Source organism: Passer domesticus, chromosome 9 (genome assembly GCF_036417665.1).
Source record: "Passer domesticus isolate bPasDom1 chromosome 9, bPasDom1.hap1, whole genome shotgun sequence".
Taxonomy (NCBI): domain Eukaryota; kingdom Metazoa; phylum Chordata; class Aves; order Passeriformes; family Passeridae; genus Passer; species Passer domesticus.
Window position 1 is genome coordinate 32,655,636 of NC_087482.1, and position 20,383 is coordinate 32,676,018.

The window sequence follows — 20,383 nt, forward strand, 5'->3', positions numbered from 1 at the left end:
TGTAACTAAAAATGTGACTCAGAACCAACACATTTGAGATATATTTGAACCCAGTTAACTGGCTTTTTAGAACTATCACTTATGTTACCCAATTAATTTTTCCAATATTTCTGCAGTATTATTTTAAATAGCTCAACAGAATTAAAAATATGACATTTTACATGTTCTACTTTAATTACTTCAGAGCAATTTGTTAGAATCTTATCTTTCCAGTTTTTCCTTTACTAGTTAATTGATTCCTGTTCTGCAATTCCATGCACTGTCAGGTGGAGCATTTCAGCTGATTTTGGACAGTCTACATGGAATGACCCAAAGAAAATATCTGCTTTGAAAGCAAAGCCTCAGGCAGCCCTGGTGCCAGGTCTCCAGACATGGCATGCAGCAAACAGAGCTGGCTGCCAGGGGTCACTCCATCACTGACCCAAAAACAGAGGACCTGCTCAGGGGCTGGAAGGGCTGGGATAGAAATAATCCCAGCAAACTCCCCACCCCTCATTTTAGTTCATTAACTGTTCCTACCCTAAAGCAGTTTCCTGCCTCCCAGCCCCAGCTCTAACCTGAACTAGAAACTATGATTACTCTTCCAAACTGTGTATTTTATTTACAAGTACTAAGCACAAATTTGCCCACGTTTTCCTAGGGGATTCCACTTCTCGGGCTCGGTGATTTATTGCATCAGAAGCACCCCAGTGAAGCGCGGCAGGGAGGGGAGTTTTCCATGGGGCACTTCCGAGGAGCACCAGCAGTGCCTGTCCCGTGCCCACTGGGTGGCACTAGTGACAAGCAGGCCCACGGCACCTCCCTGCTACAGGCAATTCAGGTACTGCACAGTTCACTTTCTTTTTTCTCTAAATTCATCTCTACAAAGTCTTGTGTGAAGCCCCAACTTCCCTGTGCAGGACCACAGCTGTGGCTCTGAAGCCCAGACAACCCTTCAGTAAAGGTCTGAGACAGAAGACCAGGGCTTGAGTTCCTGAGTGAAAGACCTGACCACCAGGCATGGTCAGCTGTTCTTGCTTCCTGTCTGTCCAAGCCATCCCACACATTACCACAGACTGACTTCTTCCAGAAGCCAAGCTGGCCCATTTAAACATGGATATTCACATTACTGTGGACATAGCCTCTTATTTTTAAAATGCTAAATCAAAAGACAGAATTTAAGATCCTACAAGTCTTCAAACTCATTTGTTTAGAGATAATACACTGGGCAAACTCCGAAGGCATCTTAAGAAAAAAATCAATTTTGGTACCAAAACAAAGTACTACAGGGAAAAAAAAAAACCCCTAATTTAGGGTTAGATGAAACATACCTGCTCTTGCACTTGTAATGAAGGCTTCTGTTCTGAAGGCTCTGTGCTTTCTGGCTTTGGAGGATTTGAATTCTGTTGCATTCCAGAACTTGATACAATACTTAGGTCATTAATCTGATTCTGAGGAGGGAAAAACAAAGGAAAAAAACCCAAATACATGAGTTTCAGTCTACATTTACCCATTATACATCCTGTTTACATGACACTTGGGACTGAAATACAGATGATGTACGAAGCACTGATTTTTGTAAGACACTGTGGAATTCACAAATCTTAGGAAATAAAAATCATACCAAGACATCCAGAATCAGGTATGCAGTCACAAAACTTTTATTCTTTATTATTATAAGAAAAGCAAGAAGAAAATACAACTGACTTTATACTTTTTCACCAAGAACAAAAATGATACATTAAAGAATAGGTGGGCTAATCACATCCTGTATCTGCATTGGCTGCTAACAGAGAAGTCTGCTACACTTCATTCAATCAGGAACCCAAACTACAGCTGCTTAGAAAAAAAAATCCTGTCAAAAAGTACTCTAAGTGGATGGAAAGACAGCTTGTCACTGATTTACTGCCACCAGATTTAACCAACCATGTACATTTATTTTCAGGCATTAATCTGGTTTTCTGTGAACAAGACAAAACCAGGCAAGAGAGCATTATAACACAGTAGGTTTCAGATGGATTTGATTTTCATCTTTAATAAACACAAAAACCCCAAATACAGATATTCTATTACTGTTAAAATCACCAGAAAAACCCAGACTGTAGAATAATCCAGCTTTCAATGGGTAAACTACACCTGATGCATATGATAGAGCTCAACCATTGGTACAACACAGGGTGATTGCTCTGGCATCTTACCCAAAGCAGTAAAATATGGGTTAAACTTTTTAGCAATGGATTAAAAAGCAATCTGAGCTTTATTCTTTTGTTTTCAAATTCTAAATGAAAGCAATAAATACAAAATCAAGCCTATATATTGCCATTTAAGGACACAGGAGAGAAGCAGACTCTCGCATCTTTCTGACTTTTAGCCACTAACTTGAAGGTCAAAACTCCTTGTGCCTGAAAGGCTGGAGGCCTTTTAGTTATAAAATCAGAAAAGGCAGAGTCTTTTCACTAGAGGATAAGCTGCAGTATGTTTCTCTGCTCAAACTGAAATACAAACACAAAACTACACTATAAAAGCATCCATTCACTCCATTAAAAAAAAAAAATCTGAGTTCATTCATTTTCACATATGGGCTTGATGTAGTGTGTACTTGAAGGATTAAGCTGATTTGGAATCCTAGATTAAAGCACTCAGACCTTCATAAATCTCTTTTTCACTCCCTCTGCCCCCTTCTCATGCTGACACTCTGCCAATCTCATGTGGGCTGCACACAAGGATTACTGTATGATCCATCTGGAATGTACCAGCAGATAAGTACTTTCTGCTCCTAAATACAAATTCATGCATAAATATCAAGTGCCATAAAATTATTTAAAAAAAAAATAAGTCAGGAAAGGTATTTCAAGAAGGCATCTTCCAAACAAGTTGGTTATTTCATCACATTAACATTGGCATACACTGGCTACAAGAGCTCCAAAATTAATGTGCCAGGGGTTTGTTGCTAAAGCTGAGTTGGTCAACAGAACATCTCCAAAGAAGTTTGCTTGAAACATGACCAACATTGTTCAGATCTGCTTTTCTGACAACTGTACAGCACTACAGTCACAGCAGGCTCTTGTGGGATCACCATGGACAGGATCATTTATGGTCCATGCACACACAAAAAGAAAATGAAGTAATTATCCCAGTTTCCCTGGTGTTCCAAAAATATCAAGAAACAAACACACACATATACAACAATAAGAAGAAATAAAGATACAAACCCCCCAATTTTAAAGTAGCTCTGCTGTAGCCCATGCCCTGCCTATTTCACTGCTGTACTACTGGCACCACAGATGTTGTCTGTCCATTAAAATATCTTTATCTGTGCCTGTTCATCAGAATTGTACTTGTATACAGAGCTTCATCCATGATGTTTAGGAACTTTGTTTCTAGCAAAAGCTTTTCAGTACTCTCATATGAAGAAGATCTGAAAATTAGAAGAGAAGCTGGAATATCCCAAGTCATCCAAAAGCCATCTGTTGGAAATGTGCATTATCCAACACTGCAAGGACAAGGAGGGAGAAAGGCTTCATCACACCCAGGAGGGCACTACCAAAGAAGTGCATTCCTGTGGTATGGGCTTTTTCCCTTCTTTGCAAAAAGGCTTCAATTTCTTCAAATCTGTCTAGACTGATACACCACTGAAAGATGAATCATAGTGTGATGTTTCCTTCTGTGATCTCACAAAAGCTGCCACCTGCACAATGCTGGCCTTCATACAGAGACACCTTCTCCCCAAACAGCACTGACACATATTTGGAATTAATTTTGTTTTCATCTGTATTTTAAAGCATTAAAAGAACAGAGGAGTGATATCCAGAAATGAGTATCTAGCCTGGGTCAAAGACACTGTATTGTTTATCACACTGCCCTGACCTCAATGTACATCAGTGACAGGTTAAGTTGGCTCATACAAGGTTTAATCCACATGGTTACTCTCTTCTCCTCATCCCACACTGTATTGTAACCATCCAGAATCTCACAGACTCAATTTCAAGTACTGAAAGAAACTCTGCAGCACAAGCAACTCCTGGAAGAAATCATACACTGTACAAATGTGCTCCCTGTTCTCCCAGCAGCACAGGCACAGAAGCCACACCATGGTTCTGCAAGGCAATACTCACACATTGCTTTACTATGGCACATTCCTGTATTATTACTCGGGGGAAGAGGCGTGTTCAGAATCTCTGCTTCCATTTTTGGATCTCCCACACATTACCTTTATATTCACCCTGCATGTATGAATTTGGTCCTCATGACTATATAAAGTAATTCTTTCCTAAGAGAACTAACATTCCTCATTATGTAATCTTGTGGATTTAGCACTGGCAAAGGATAACAGGCTTTTCCTTCTGAGATGAATTATTTTATTAAAGGAAGAAACAGTAGACAGGACACGAGTAATAAACTCGAGAACAGAAAGACAAAGGAACAGTATTGTTACACTTAGTCCACAGCTAGTAACAAATATGCTTCATAAAGTCTACAAATGAACTGAATGCCTCAGTCTCTAATACCACAGTTCACCTTTTGAGACTAAGAAGAGACAGATGCTGTTTGGTATCATTTTTATTTGCTATTCTCAGAGACAAGATTTTCTCACAGCAGGAGAAACCATTATAAAATGGGTCCACCCTGCTACACTTCAAGTTGGATCACATCATCAGGATTCAATCCATCTTGCCTGAAATCACAGAATGTTTCCTAGTACAGTGTTCCTGAGGGAGGGAACAACACATCACTCTGAAAACAAGGCTGCTGGAACTATTGCAGCCACTGCCCACCCTTTAAACAAAGCACAGCTGATGTGCTAAAAACTCATTTCCAGAAAAGAGACATGTACTTACTCGTTCATATTCATCCTTGGCTTTACTAAGCATCTCTAGGATGTCAATGGGCCTGTTTTCATTGCAGCCATTGGTCCTGCTGGGACTTTTTCTGTCCTGGGAAACTTGCTGCGACCTCTGAGCTTCTTGTTCAACCACTCTGTAAAATGGAAAGGAGAAACAGGATTTAAAAATTTAACTAGAGTTAACATCTTGCAAAAAGCAGTAAAGAAAAAAGTACTCCCAGCACATTAACCCATTTTTCTGCCTGAATAAAAGCCTAACATACAGCTGACCAAAGCTACACAAGTTTTCATTTGCTACAAGGTTCAAAACAAACTGTCAAATGATCTGCACGATTTATCTCCCATTCACAGAGCACTGGTCTGTCTCTCTCAAAGTTTGCCTACAGTAAACATTACTAATATGAAACTCTAATGTTTGGACATTTTTACAATGAGAGATGTGGACATCCAAGCATGTGATACACAAAAAGCACATGTTTTACACCATAGACTAAGATACAATTTTCACTCTTTACTTCCTAACATGCATTTTTCTATATTTAGCCAAGTCAAGTCATGACATTCAACAAAATCTATTACCAAACAATTCTAGTTTAGGATGAGGCCTACCATTATGCAAGAGAGACAGGAGGAAATAAGAGAGCTGGCTCACACCAGATACCTGGAATCAGTCTGCAAGAGGACTTAGAGCAAGTCACCCCTCACACCCCCACCTAAGGCCCGGAAAGAACAGCAAACCATTTCCTCTTCAAGCTGCTCTGCAGCCATTCCAATGACCTGCATTACCTCTGGCCTCTGGTTCATTCACCACTTCTACTCCACCCCTGCCTCCCTCAATAAACAAAACCTTCGATCTGAAGGACAGGTAAGAGATGCAAGAAGCTGATGTGTACCTGGTGCTTTCATTAATAAAAGTAAAAGCAGCATATTCTCCTAATCCATATGCAGTTCACAAAATATACATGGCTGTGCAATGTGCTGAAGCTTATCCTCTTGAAATAAACACACACCAGCCTGTAATCCCTTCTTTTTTAAGCCTCCATTAATCAAATATGTTAAGAAAAAACAAGCACTGTAAACAGGGCAGAGCTCTGGAGCTAGCATGTCACTTGAGAACTCTCATGCTGTGGAACTGATGGCTGAGGGGGGAGCCAAGAGGTGCCATCACAACAATCACAGAAAGTGCCAATCATTCCAGCCTCCAGTTTCTTTGGGTCAGTTAGGATTCAGGACAAACTCTAGATTTTATAGACTAATTATTTATATGTACATCTAGGTTTACATTCCTGAGGAAGAAATAGTTCAAGTTTTGGAAGTTTCTTCCCAGCTTTCTAGCTACCAAGCTTCTTTACTTCACTAGAGTTTAGCTGAAAAAGGGTTAGATTTGGCTTTTAATAATTCAATGTTGCTTTCACAATTTTTCATCATACAAGCAGGTTACTTAACCAGCTCCTGATTACTTCCAGCCTTCTCTGTAAGCAGCAGTCACCTGGCAAGGTAACTCACAATAGGGAGGCCAATGTAACCCTGGTAATTTCTGAGCACTGCAGCATGTGCTCGTTTGGATGAAGCAGCTCAATACTCCACAAGTGTTTCTATGGTGACACCCTGAGAGAACATTTTGTTCTAGCATCTCACGTGGTCACCAGTCCTGGCTTAGGACCTCTCTAAACTCAACTCCAAAACTAATGATGAGAAACAGCAAGGTAAGAGAATCAGAATACTTTGCTGAGATGTTAAGTGCCAGCATAATTGTATAAGAAAAAAGAAACTTCAGTTAAAGGGAAGATTCTGGGCAAAGTGAAATCACACATGGTGCCTGGCAGGCAAAGCAAAGGCTTCACTCTTGAGATTTTCCTTTTGCCTTAATTAGTTGGCCCAAAAGGTTTCAATAAAACATCCTCTTCTGAAAACAGTACTCATTGAAATCACAGTGAAACACCTTCAAGGAGTGCAGGCAATTCACAGAAATGTTTCATAAAAATTCTGAAAAACAGGTCATAATATTTTTCTCTTGTTCATTATGAAGTGTTTGTTACCTTTTTAAAGTTTACTTTCTTTTTGAAGGATAACAAATTCTCTTCCCGTCTTGTTAATTGCCTAACAGCTCAAACTCCATCTTCTGTCTTGTGCATATTACATTTCAATGGTGTTGACTGAATATAATATGAAACTGTACCCCCAGAACTTGGAGATTCTTTCCCAATTCTAGTCTGCTTCTTGTATCTCAGAAGCCACTTTAGGTCTGATTATTGAAATAGGGTAAAACAAGCCTACAGTCTAAACTGAAAATAACTCCCCCTACAAACTGACAGGTCAGAATGCAATAGTTTTCTCAAATATTTGAAGCCCTCCAGTTTCTGCTCTACTTCTCCTAGAAAGGCCATCCCTCAAGCAATCAACTTGACACAAATTAATTGTTTCTGAAATCAGGAGTTTGATGACTCCCATGAAATGTTTTAATTTCAGAAAATTCTAGAATTCTTAAAAAAACTCAAAAAAACTGTAAATCAAATACCTAAATACCCTTCCTGGGGGGGAAAAAGTCAACTACTGCAAATCTGCACAGTGAACATGCTCTGTGTGCAATCCAGAATTAAATCTTTTTTTAAGCAAGGCCTGCTGTTTCTTTCCATTATATCAGATAGTGGAAGAGGCACACATTCCTTCAGGGACACAGTAGCTGCTGTGGCAGTTTGTTGAAGAATATCTGGACTTACAGCATTCAAAATATACCTGGCACAACCTCACAGAAGGGCAGGGGGAGGGAGAGAACGTGAGAAGTGAAGTCTGTGATTACAAAGCCTAATTTACTTTTCTTTTCAAAGATAAGCCACCAAAATACAAATGGATGGCCTCCAATCTTGTTAACTCACTCTGGCACAATAAGGTCAAGTTAAATGCAGGGAAGAGAATGTAAATCTCCTTGAAACCTTTTATGGTTATGTTTTTAAAGTGCTGAAGTATTATAAAGGCAGCACTCTTTCCTATCAGTGATTAAGAAAAACCCCACCTTAACAAAAGGGTGCAAATCCAAATTTCCACCTCAAAGACAAAAAACTACAGAACAAAATTAATACTCTTGAAAGAAAATGTAAATATTGCAATCCAGCCAAAGGGATAAATGTGCTTTATGGACTGCTGTGCCATGGCTAGACTGGTCTGTTACCTGATCACACTTTTTAAGACTCCTGAAGTATCTGTAGCCCATCACTTGTGCTACAGTGACCAGACCAGTTCAAATGGACTCAAGGTTTGCTATCTGAAGTTAGATCTGCACTGCAGCTGTGTGTGACAGAATAAGGTAGAGTTTGACAGGTTCAGCTCTCTCTCTCACTTCAAACATTAACTAATGGTTTCAGATTAGAAGAGAAAGCCATGTCCCTCTGATGCTCTGTTTATAAAGAGGAGAGGCAGTAGCTGTTTATTTATTTGTTTTGGTAACAACATCCAAGAGTCAGTTTCACACAACTGTTTTCCATTAATCCTTACAGTTAATCCTTAGATACAGACAAACCAAATAACAGTAAGAAATCCAACATAAGTAGGAACAAAAAAGTAAAAGTGGGAAATGGGGTTATCAGAATGAGAAAAAAGAAAAAGAATTTAGAAAGAGATCTTGATACCAGTGTCTGTCATTTGTGTTTTCTCTCACTGCTTCTGTGTGAAAATAATAATCTGAAAAAAACTACCAAAATAATCCACACCAAACCTCCTACACTAAGAAATCAGAATTCAGCTTAAAATATCTACACTGTGACTAGTTTTCATATAATTAGATATTATATATTTTCATGTAATTAAATTGTGCAAATCTTCAGGATGGCCTGACTGGCAAGCCCTGACATGCTGCTGAAGGCATGCAAGAGATAAGAGGCTTCAGGGAAGCAGTGTGATAGCACAGAGGAGCAAAGCTGAGAATGAGGGATGAGAAGATGGCCTGGGTAGTACACCTACACTCTGCATTTCAGCAAGAGGAACTATCCAAAAATCCAGAAATTAGAAACATCAAGCTCTTATTGTTTCACAGTTTTGCTTACACTCCTAAACCCACTATAATTCTAGAAAATTCTACCTAGTTATCTTACTAGTCTTTAATCTCTTCACTTCAGTCAGGAATAACACCTAAGGCTTATAAAACCCAAACAAACCACAAACTCCAAGAGAAAAACAGCTCACCACAAAACAAGTAAAAATCCCCAACCATTGTTTATTTCATTACACTCTCTGCATTAGAAAATCTTTTGCCAGCACCCCTATACAAAATAGATATAAAATAACACACCGTGCACATAGTTGCTTTCTTTGGAGAATGCCAACTAATACTTCAACTCTTTTTTTAAACTATTCAACTGAAAATTTTAATGCTGCAGTTTTGTTTTTTTTTAAACAAACCTGTAATTTTCATTAGTTATAAAAAACTTGTATGAGCAAGAATGTTGTATTCATCCATTTTCAGGAGAGGAAAAAACCAGACACACTTAATCTCTAAAAGGCTTACAGAATAATAAGGCCCCAGTACTTACTTAGCCATGAGTTTTGCTATTCGATGACAGTCATTCTTGTCATAAAACCAAATACTGTAAATTGACACTAGAAAACAAGAAAAAAAAGCAAGTGTAAGACAAAAAAAAAGTAATTAAATCAATAGCAAAAAACCAGGAGTCCATTAGATCTGCAACATACAAATTTCCATCAGTTTCCATTGAAATACTGTGTGTCACCAGCTACTATTTATAAAGTAATCAAACAGTACATGTGCAAACATAAATACAACTTCAGTCAGATTAAATGGAAGAACTATAGAATCTTTATACTGTTTGTAAATAAAAGTGGCAGGAAAATGTTTTAACCTTAAGGTGCCTTCTCACTACGGTTGCAACCTCTCCTTTTGAATTGACTTTATCATTAAGGTAGGCCAAGGAATACCCATTTAAAAACACTGATTTTTAAATTTGTCAAATTCGAAGACCGACATTAACATTTGAATCATAGCATGACAGTTCAGTCAGAGCCTCTCTGGAAGGTTCCCTCTCCAGAAGGAAGCAGTACCAAAGCTCCCACCAAGGTCACATTCATACAGCTTAAAACTACACTCACAGTGACCCCTGCTCTTTGAAGGCACCAAGGACAAAGCAATGAGAGCAGAAGGGTTCCAGCTCAGCAAGACAGCCTCATCCTGGGTTCAGAATAAGTAAAATTCCATTGCAAGTTTGCAGAGTTGGAGCTTGACCAATGAGGCTCCATCAGAGGGAGAGACTTTGTCAGAAGTGCCATGAGCTGCTCCTTCCCAGCAATCCTCCCAAGGGCCTTTTCCCCACACAGCAGCTCCTCTCCCCACTGCCCCAGCTCCACCAACACCACAAAGCTCCACAACTCTTTTCAGAATGATTCTGAATCCAGCCCACAATGCAGATTACTTTAAATCTTAGTTCACCTATGAAGTTTGTCAATGCATAAAGTGCTAGAACATCAAAGGCAATTGAACACTTACACACGTTGCCATTAAAGTACTTTAATTTCTGAAAAAATGCTTTCAGCCTTTTAAAACTCATCTTTATAACTGCAGTTCATTTCAATGATTTTATGTAGCTGAAATCACTGATTATAAATACACTTAAAGTGAAGGAAAGGACTGTTTAAAAAATTACATAACCGTTTCCTGTTAGAGGTTGATTTTTATTTCACAGTGAAATCCTTTTTCTTTCTTTACTCACTTTTTTTTCCTTCACAAGATACTCAAAAACCTTAAGCAAAGCCCACACAAAATAATGTCAAGCCAGGGCAAAGTGGGCAATTATTTACCAAACTATTTCTGGCCCTTCAACTTATCCCAGGTGTACTCTGTTGGGCCAAAATCCTCAAGAAGTCAGGTACACATCCAATTTCTAGAAGAATATCCTATGACAAACTGAAATTCTTGACTTTTCATTCTTTTATTAAACAACTGCTGTATTAATTTGGGTGTTTGTTTCTTTAGAAGTTCCAGCTTAAGTAATAGATAACAAAGCTTTTCATGTCATTAACAAAGAAATCAATGCACAAAGTACATAAGCCAATAAAAAAGCATTTCACACATGTAGCCAATGCTTATGAAATGCTTCTATTAAACTTTGCAGTTTAATATAACTGGATTTTCTGCTGCATAGAAACCTACAAAGTTTCCAGATTGCTACATGACTGAAGAAGTAGCTCATATTTTAGCACTGAAGAAAAGACTCCATTATCAGACAAACTGCTAAGAGGAGAAAGCTTCTTCAAAAGCATACTTGCTGAAGAAATGAAGATATGGCACTCATAATAACATTTAAATGGGACAAATGATAAAAGTCACAGTCAATTCTGCCAGAAACACTCCTAGACAAGTCCACATGCAGATCCAAATCTCAGTTTGGTGTAGAGAATGAGGCTTTTTTCCACTCTGTACTACTGGCAAGCAATCACAGGGAGTCACTGCAAAACAATTTTACACAATATCACCAAGATGCAAAGCAGATTACAAACAAACTTGGGCATTAATGTAGGTACAGTCCAGAGGGTGGAATGTTCACCTTCCTCTTCCCAAGAGCCCTCCTGTACTGCCAGTTCAGCTCCCTTCCCCAGAAGTGTGTGTCCCAACTGCATTCCTATTACTATTTAATATATGTTTTCCTATACACTTCCTTCCATGCATGCAGCTTCAACTAAGAACATCCTTATAGCAGAGTTGGTTCTTACCAGCTCTTTTTAAATATTGGATTTTTTGCTACACCCAGCATAAATATTAGCTGAATATTCCTATGTCTGATGGCACCTTTCTACTGCAGTTTTGCAAGAGTTTCATCCAAGAGAAGCTACTGAATTTTTTCACCCAGCTTTTCTACACTGAATGCTGGGCAGCATTCAGTACTTTGTCATCAGCAGCAGCAATTCTTCCAGTAGGATTCACACTGCATTTTGACACCCCTGGAATAATGAGTAACCCACACCACAGACAAATCAGGTTTCATAAAACTAAAAGAAGTCATCCATTTTCGTAACCTATGTTCTTCTCTGACATATGTAATTTTTGTTAGAAACACTGACCCATAAATATTTATCTAAACACAACACTCAACTTCTCTCCAAACTTGTCTGAATCAATCCTTAAAACCTGATTAAAACTGAAATGGGAAACCAAAGAGCTTTTGAGAGAACAGAAGGATTATGGAAGACTTCCTGCTCAAGCCCAACAGCTGAATAATACCAAAAGGAAGGTCTTGGACTTTTCTATAATCTGGATTAAGAATGGGAAGAGCCAAGTGCCACTGTGAGATAAAAGCCTCATCCTTGGCAACATAAAATAAAGCTGCATCCCCAAATTCAGTAGGTTCACCTCAGCTCTCATTTTGAGTAAGCAGGAAGAAGCAGTGTCTCCACCTCACATTCCCACAACTTTGTTAACCCATTGTACCCCAAGGGGCCCCTCTCCCTCATGTCAACTGGGTACATTCTAGTCCAGACCAGATCCTTGATCCCATTCCTGCATCAGCTTCACAAAAGGCCATTGGAGCATAAGAGAGCACAAACAAGAAGCTTGGGACACACAGCAAGGGAAAACTTCGAATGGAACTGTGTGCCAGAGGAAGTGCACATGGACTCATCAGCACTGCCAGTGTCAGCAATTCCAGACACTGTCACTCCCTTCCCCCAGGCAGTTTAGCCATTTGTACAAATACATCCTCAACTCATTCAAAGAGATTATTTGTTTAAAACTTCCCTTAACTATCTGGAAGAGCTGGTAGAAGGGAGAGAAAAGTTTTATTTTACAGGTCCAATCTAGATGCTGCCATACAATGAAGCAGAACTGGAAGTGGAGTTTTTCAAGTTCTTGAATGAAAAGGACACGTATTTTGAAACCTCTCCTACAATGTAACCATGGAAAACAATTCCATCTCCCACAAAGAAAAGCACATATATGCATCATTTTACACCTCAAATAGAGTTTGAGATAAAATGACATATAACTTTCTCTCTTTAAAGCTCACATTTCCTCTACTATCAATGTCAGCTGAAATGCCACCTCTCCTCAATCAGCTCTGTATCACTGACATTCTTCATACTTATTTTCTACATGTAGATATTAGCCTGTTTTATATTAGATATAGACTTACAAACCTTTAGAATGAATGGGAAAAGTTCCTCCCTTTCCTGTTGTTTTCAATACCTAAAGGCATTTCACAAATACATCACTCAGCACAATCCCAGAAGCAGGAGCATGGAGTAATCACCCAGGTGCCAAGCAGCACCCAAGCTCAGGGGCACTCTAACTGCCACCTGATATTATATGGAGGGAGAGGGATTGCTTCTTTGCAACCTGAACCACAGAAGAAAACCTCTTGTAGTTAGAGTGACACCTTTCAGGTCAAACAATGTATTTTTAGAACTTCTTTACAGTTTTCAGTCATTCCTCCCCTCCCCCAGCTTGCAGTGCTTCTTCTGCTATGAAGACATGAAGAAAAGGCTCCTTTCTTATCTCAGACTAAACCACTGGGTTAATGTGCTTGCTGGAGAGCCAGGCAGCCTCAGCAATCACAGATATGTTACACTTAATGGAACATGTCTGATAAGAGACTTTCCTTGCCAGCTTTGAAACCAGTCAGGAGCTCTTTGAAACACTTCTAATGCAACTCATTTCTCTTTTGCTGTTCAGGATACAAGTTGTTTTCATCAATAATACAACAAGACCAGAAGACAGCACTTTGTAACTGAGTTTTCTACTTATATGTATAAACCTCTGCAAAATCTATTATTTTTGTATTACTAACTCTTACCTTGGACAGGAATAAGAAGCAAGGAAAAAAACCACACCACCACAAACACCCCACACCAAACAAGGACCATTTATTTTAATACCCAACTTTTATGCTAAACATCTGTCTTTTCTGTATCATGGAAATCAGCCTGCCTGACCTCCCAAGTGAACTGGATTGGATTAAAAACCCTTTTTATCAAGACCAACACCACCGATACAAGGGGAAAGTTATAAATGAGAAAGGCTCAGAAGAATCTTTCCTGCAGACTTCAGGAGGTAAGTTCAATAGTGCTTAAAACTTTGACTAATTTTCCTTAATTATTAAGCAAACTATTAACTAACAGCTCCAGATTCTCACATTACAGATTGAAAGGAAGTACTGAACTTCAGACTAGACTGTTATTACTGTTACTGGCTGAACTGTATGCATTTTTTAAAATAGAGTTTAACATGCTTTCCATAAAATATAGACAAGAGAAAACAAGTTTATGTTCATTAAAAAAAAAGTCAATGGGATTCAGTATTTAGTGAACAAATAATCTGAGCTCTCTAAAGAATATGCATGTGTCCAGAGGGAGAGTTCAACAAGGATTAAATATACCCAGCAATACCTATTCCAGACTAAGAAACAATAATGGCACATTAAGAATGGAGTATAATCTCAGAATTGTTACCTTTTAAGAGTAATTCTAATTTTAAAGTATGTTAATGTAAGTCAAACAATCTCTTTTCAATTTGGTAATTTCTTGATCTGTTTATGTTTGTTGATATTTGCTTTCCTTAATTCTTTGTAACAGTGAAAACAAGAATACATTTTTTCTATTACCACTGCAAGTGGTAAAATGTCTCACAGTTTCTTAGTTACATTCTTATCTTTGTTTTAGGGTCTTATGCCCAACAAAATAAATGGTGTAAGTTTTGGGGCAGCACTATATCCAACCTTTTGCATTTGGTATTCTTTTGGGGTTGGAACCACATTATGTAGCCAGAATAATTTTGAGAAAAAAATTCTGGAGTGAGGAAAGATTTCCCCATTAAAAGCTGAAATATGAAAAAGGTAGGATTGGGATGGGGGGGGAACCTCACAGAATAATAACAAACTCCAAATGTCTTCCACTGCACTCAGAGAACAGCAAAAGGCAGATATAAGGAAGGTACTGTATCTGCTCTCCTTCCAGAATGCCCATGGAAGTTTGCTTCATCCCCCACTCTGCCAAAAATGGGAGGATTCCCCCGAAGAGCTGTGAAAATCAGTAATTTCCCATAAAAATAAAATGGCAATTATCCAGTCTTGGTCTGAGAGTATGAAAATGCCTCAGTGCAATTGGATAAAGTATCTCATGTCTACAGCTTAACAAAGTTCTGATAGGCAGCAAACCAACAATGCCTTTGTATAGTAAGAGTGTTTGAAGAAATCAAACTACAAAAGAAGAGTAAAACCCCACCCAAGTATTATGATCTAGTATGACAGGCAAATCATTCTTACAGCCTCCAGCCAGGCAAAACCAATGTTTGTAGAGTGCTTGCAAAGCTCCTCACATAAGTCATTAGCAGCTCTGCAGAGAATGGAGCAGGTCACTCACTGTCCCAGACAGATCTTGTGCTGCTGAAGGCAGAAATGCCAGAGGTCTGATCTGCTGCACAGAACACACTTGGCCTCATTCTAAGTCAAGACAGAATCCCAGAACAAAGTGAAAACATGAAGTTTGTAAAACAGTAGTACCACATTGAATAAAAATATTGTTGACATGGAACCTTCCCCAAATGCATGGTGACATAATTTTGCTTTAATCATCGTCTACTGTTTCTACCATGCCCTGGTGAAGCACTAATCTCTATTTTTACTCATCCTGTTACAGTGTAACTATAGAGGCACAAAGTACCTATTTGTCTCTGCCAAACAGCACTATTAACATGATTTTAGGTTTTTACTGGATAGTCTGAGCCATCACCCATTTGTAAGCTAAGGAAACAGAATCAGCAGTTCAATCACTCATAAAGGGTTTCTAATGATGACAGATTTCTTCAAGGACACAGTAAAAGCCACCCTACAAGACACAGGGTTGTGTAAGAGGAAGCTTTTCCTTACACAAACTAGCAGACCATCTTCTCTCGGTCATTAAGGGATCTCAGAAGAAGTTCACCTTAAGCCATTAGAGACACATGACATTAAGCCCTTGGAAATAGACATTATAGCAACCACTGGCTTAAACCTCTGATTTGAATTAGTTCCAAAAATGCAAGGGTTTTTCATGCCAGCAGGCAAGTGAGCGGAAGTGGAGATCCTTCCGCATGAATCCCCTGATCCACCCAGACAAACAAAACACACACGTGTTGAAATCTGTCTGCAAATCCAAATTTGCCTGCAAATTCACAAATACTGTGCAAATGGAGGCTAACAGCTTTTCACACAATTAAACCATATAATTTGCTTTCTAACTCTTTCAGAGGACAGAAAATTTAGAAAACCTTATGTAAGGAAAATAATCCAAAACAAAATGCTTAATGCAAAATGTAAGGGAGTAAGTGATGTGGAAATTATAAGGAATAAAAAGCTTAGATGCCATTTTCAATGCTTTTAAGCTTGGATTTGAACAAAGTGAACACTCTCAGAGGGCATGAAAACTCATCTGCAGTTTATTTTTTGTGGCACCTGAGAAAATAACTCATGACATTGGACATCTTCCATCTGCAATCACTGGAGACAGGATGGGGTAATGAGAGAAAGGGTAGTTTCTGACCAAGTATTTTAACATGTCAGGGGCAAAGAAATAAGAGGAAAAAAATACTCCTGATTACTTCCCACATCCAGTCTGTATGCTTTTCCTTGCTGACCTTTGTATGATTTCCTCCCTTCCTTGTGCCATTCTGTCATCTCTATCCTAAACCCATGAGACTCCCACAGATCTTACACTTGTGTCCCACGGGAAAAGGAGAGCTTTTATCAAGGAAAACAATTGGCTTCAGGGGTTTCTAATGAACTCACAACAGCCTATACCTACTCTGATTACAACTACCTGAAAGGAGGTTGTAGCAGGGTGGTGCTCGGTCTCTTCTCCCAATTAAGAAGTAATGGGACAAGAGTAAATGGCCTCAATTTGTGCCACTGGAGGTTTAGATTGGGTATTAGGAAAAGTTTCTTCGTGAAGGGCTGTCAAGCCCTGGAACAGTGCCCAGGGCAGTGGTGGAGCCACCATCCCTGGAGGTATTTAAAGGATGTGTGGATGTGGCACTGAGGGATGTGGGCGCAGTGCTGGGTTAATGGTTTGGTGTGATGATCTTAAAGGTATTTTCCAACCTAAATGATTCTGTGATTCTTTCTCTGAATGATCCTCTAGTCACTGTCAGACACCATGGTGATTCCACAGCAGCTCCTGTTTCCTTCTACCATCAGCAGTCCCAACAAATGAATCAACTTCTTGCTTCCCTTATGTCACCAACCTCAGAGCTGCAATTCTTTCCTGACACCTTAAGGTCCATCTAATCCCTACTGCCTCCTCTGCTTTGCAAACCAAGCAATCTGCTTAAACACCCAACTCAACACAGTATTTTTCCCAGCCTGTTGCCAGTCACTTCCCTAACCTCCTAGACTTTTGAACTTGCTGATCAGTTTTGACTTTTTCCTCTTCATGACACTTATGGAAGGAAGATTGCTAAGATTATGAAACAGAGGAGACCATCTGCCTTGGGCTGTTCTTTGCCACCAGGAGGGAATCTATCCTGCTTCTTACAGATCCCAGAGGTCTTCCATGGGGAAAAAAGGAAGGGATTAACATTTGACTGGTCTATTAGGTACCCCAAAGTACAGCCAAAGCAGTGTCCCCATCAAGGGGACATTCTGATGGAGGAGGGAAATAGGTTTAATCTAAACCTAGCAGAAAATGAATTAAAGACCAGACCAATATTGCACTTTGGTAGTATATTTGCTTTTTACTGAAAGCAGGCAGTGATGATCATATAATAGAACAGATATTTAAGTAAACATAGCATTGAGACAGAAAACATCATCAGATATTTCACTGGAACCTGCCCCATTACGTTTGAAACAGACATCACAGTCATCAGAAGTGATCTAGGTTATAAAACTGAAACTGAAGTTTATTTGGATTAGAGAAAGTTATACTCACAGCTGGCATTTCTGTAGAGAAGAAAAGGTTCATGGAGCTGAAACTCCAAATCTTTATTTACTGGCTCAACCAGGTTGTGCATATTCAGTCGATTCACTATCGTAAAACCATGATAAGGAGAAGCTGACCTATTGTGTCAATTAAAACAAAACCAAGGATTAATATCTTCATCAACAAAAGTAATTTTCTGAAACCAAGTTACGATTCATCTTCAAATTTCCATTGCTTTATTATGTGAAGCTTTAGCAGTCCTGCAGCTCTCACAGTTGTTTTTCTATGCCATTTCTTGGCATGCCACCTAATTTCAATTTCAAACTACACTTACCTCAAAGCAGGATTAGGATTAACATTACAGTTCTACACTGTTAAACTGCTGAATCAAAGATGTGCCTCTGAAAAATCTATTAAAAAAAACTAGGGCAGGTCCACCATTAAAATGCAAATATATTCAATACTTGACATAAGATCATTTTGAGGCATTTCAGAATTTTTTTTATCAGAGGAGAAAAACCAAAGCACTTACACAGCACCATTACCTTACTGTAAATAGACATGACAATAAAAAAGAGCTGCTATCTTAAACAGCATGAAGTACACTTACAGGGGGAACCATAAACACTAATTTCCTCCTAAAGGGAAACTCTGCAAATAAGGACTTAACCCAGTGTCCTGAAAGTAAATTACTCAGAATTGTTTTGCTTAGTGATGCAATTTTTATTATCTAGATTTTTTCTGGACACCGAGTGGAAAAAGAGAACACTGAGCAAGCACTGAAAGTTCAAGATAGTTTTAGATCTATTTTCTCTTGCTGCATGAATGTCCTGTCAGCACTCAACTGTGCCTGTAAATTGGTGTATAATCAACAACAATGAAGGCAGGCTAAAAATCAGACACAATTAGCTGGTAAATATAAAGATTTCTGTAACAGTGTGGCCATCTTTACCTAATGGTTGACAACAAAAATCTGTCAAGAGCTTCCAAGGACAGGGTGACCAACCATTACCATTACAAGTGAGTCTCTTAATGCACCTCACTGAATTGTTTAAAATCATCAGCTAGTGACATAGAAAGCTTTTGCTTTGGTTTTTGTTTTCATTTTTTTAAGTTTGATTCACTTTCTTACACTAAGTGTTTCCACGCTGGAGCTGAAGTAGCAGGAAGTGGTAACTCAAATCCCTACATGGTGCCAGGATGAAATATTGTAATCACCAAACTATGACAGTCTCCTTCAGAATGGCTTAAGTCTGCATTGTTTCTATTTCTTACCTTCAACAAAGTGTTATTTCATTTAGAATTTTTTATTTGCTTATAATTTAAAACTTGAACTTATGATTGATTTTATATGCTGGTTCTCCTCCTCACCCCTTTTACCTGTCCTAGAGAATTGGAAACTTCTTCCATGGTTTTGAGAGCCCTCAAAACCAGACACTACAAAATCTCCAGCTTTTGGGCAACTTTATCAATTTACAGAAATTTATGCCATATTCCAGGAGTAAATTAAAACATATTATTTAATTTCTCATCTCTATGGTTTTCATAATCAGCTTCATGGATTTTGGGACACAAAGGGAGACTTGGCATTTAACAAACTCAATACACTAACAAATGCTACTGGTTTAATAAAATAAGCTAAATAAACCAGTTTTTGATGTGGGTACACATGTAGCATCCAGTTTTTATGCTTTCTCAGCAATACTTTTAGGGGCTTTTGACAGAGTCATTTACCCCTGTGCAGAGTTTATTCTTTTTTAATGAGTACACAGCAGTTAACAGCTGGACAAGCAAAAAATGATGAGTATGAAAACTCTGCAGGAAGCCATCTGGAGTTTGTTTTCTTCAGGAAAGAAAACAAACATCACCACCACTATATCCCCCCTCCCCCCAAAAAACAGCCCTTACCTTTTATACACAAATAAGGTCCCTTCTATGTCGGTTTTCTCCTGCAAAAAGAACAAAGGCACTTCAGGGATGAGCTTGTTCACACAAGTAGGTTTGTACAGTGTTTTAATTACAGACTTACAATATCCTTATCTTTCCATAAGGTTTGACATCACAGGCCTAAAAGTAAGATCTGCTATTTTCAGAAACTACCATTTTTTTAAATTAGAAAGATTAGGAAGTTAAACTCGCTTCCAAAAGCCTTTGCTCTCTCTCTTTGATACACACACAGTGTTCCACAGCCTTCCCCTGCTGAGCCGGCCGGGGCAGGCTCCAAATATCGGAGAGGTTGTGTTCCATTCTACCCCAAGGACAGCACAGCACGGCGGGGCTGTGGGCCACGGCTCCGTGTGGGACTCCGGCTTCCAGAGCAGCCCTCCCCACGGCCGAGTGCGAGGAAGGCTGGGGCAGCTCCGGGGCTGCCCGTGACAGCGCGGAGCCCCCCGTACTCCCGTTTTATGGCTCCGTGATGAACCCGCGGCCAAGCCAAAACTGTGCTTTAATGCAATGACGAACACTCATATCGCTTAAATCGCCCTCTTCCCGAATTCGGGCTCTGTGCAACAGGCGGGAGCAACAACAACAAAGTACGATTAAAAAAGAGAAGAAGCCCACGGCCAGCAGCAGCCAAAGCGCCCTGCAGCCCCAGCGCTGCCCCGCTGCGAGGGGGAGCGGCGCCGCCTCCCCGAGCGCACACACGGCCTCTGCCTCCTCCTCCGCCTC

At 39.3% G+C, this 20,383-nt stretch overlaps 1 protein-coding gene and 1 long non-coding RNA gene across 5 annotated transcripts in view; one reads left to right on the forward strand and one right to left on the reverse strand.

Annotated features, from left to right (window-relative positions):
- Window positions 1-17,729, forward strand: part of LOC135307940 (uncharacterized) — a 27,973-nt gene extending 10,244 nt beyond the window's left edge. Inside the window, exons 3-4 of one of the 3 annotated variants that reach the window (XR_010368505.1) lie at window positions 641-13,871; window positions 14,774-17,729. This is a non-coding gene — a long non-coding RNA (uncharacterized LOC135307940). Of the gene's footprint in view, window positions 1-640 lie in introns of all 3 variants that reach the window. The other 2 variants (XR_010368506.1, XR_010368507.1) reach the window with 2 other exon arrangements.
- The window catches only part of DCP1A (decapping mRNA 1A), a 28,158-nt gene that overhangs the window by 7,347 nt on the left and 428 nt on the right, over window positions 1-20,383 (reverse strand). For both annotated transcript variants that reach the window (XM_064432526.1, XM_064432525.1), the window contains exons 2-6: window positions 19,622-19,662; window positions 17,723-17,850; window positions 9,349-9,415; window positions 4,818-4,956; window positions 1,311-1,430 (exon numbers count right to left, since the gene is read on the reverse strand). In XM_064432526.1, the coding sequence (XP_064288596.1) occupies window positions 1,311-1,430; window positions 4,818-4,956; window positions 9,349-9,415; window positions 17,723-17,850; window positions 19,622-19,662 (495 nt within the window). The remainder of the gene's footprint in view (window positions 1-1,310; window positions 1,431-4,817; window positions 4,957-9,348; window positions 9,416-17,722; window positions 17,851-19,621; window positions 19,663-20,383) is intronic.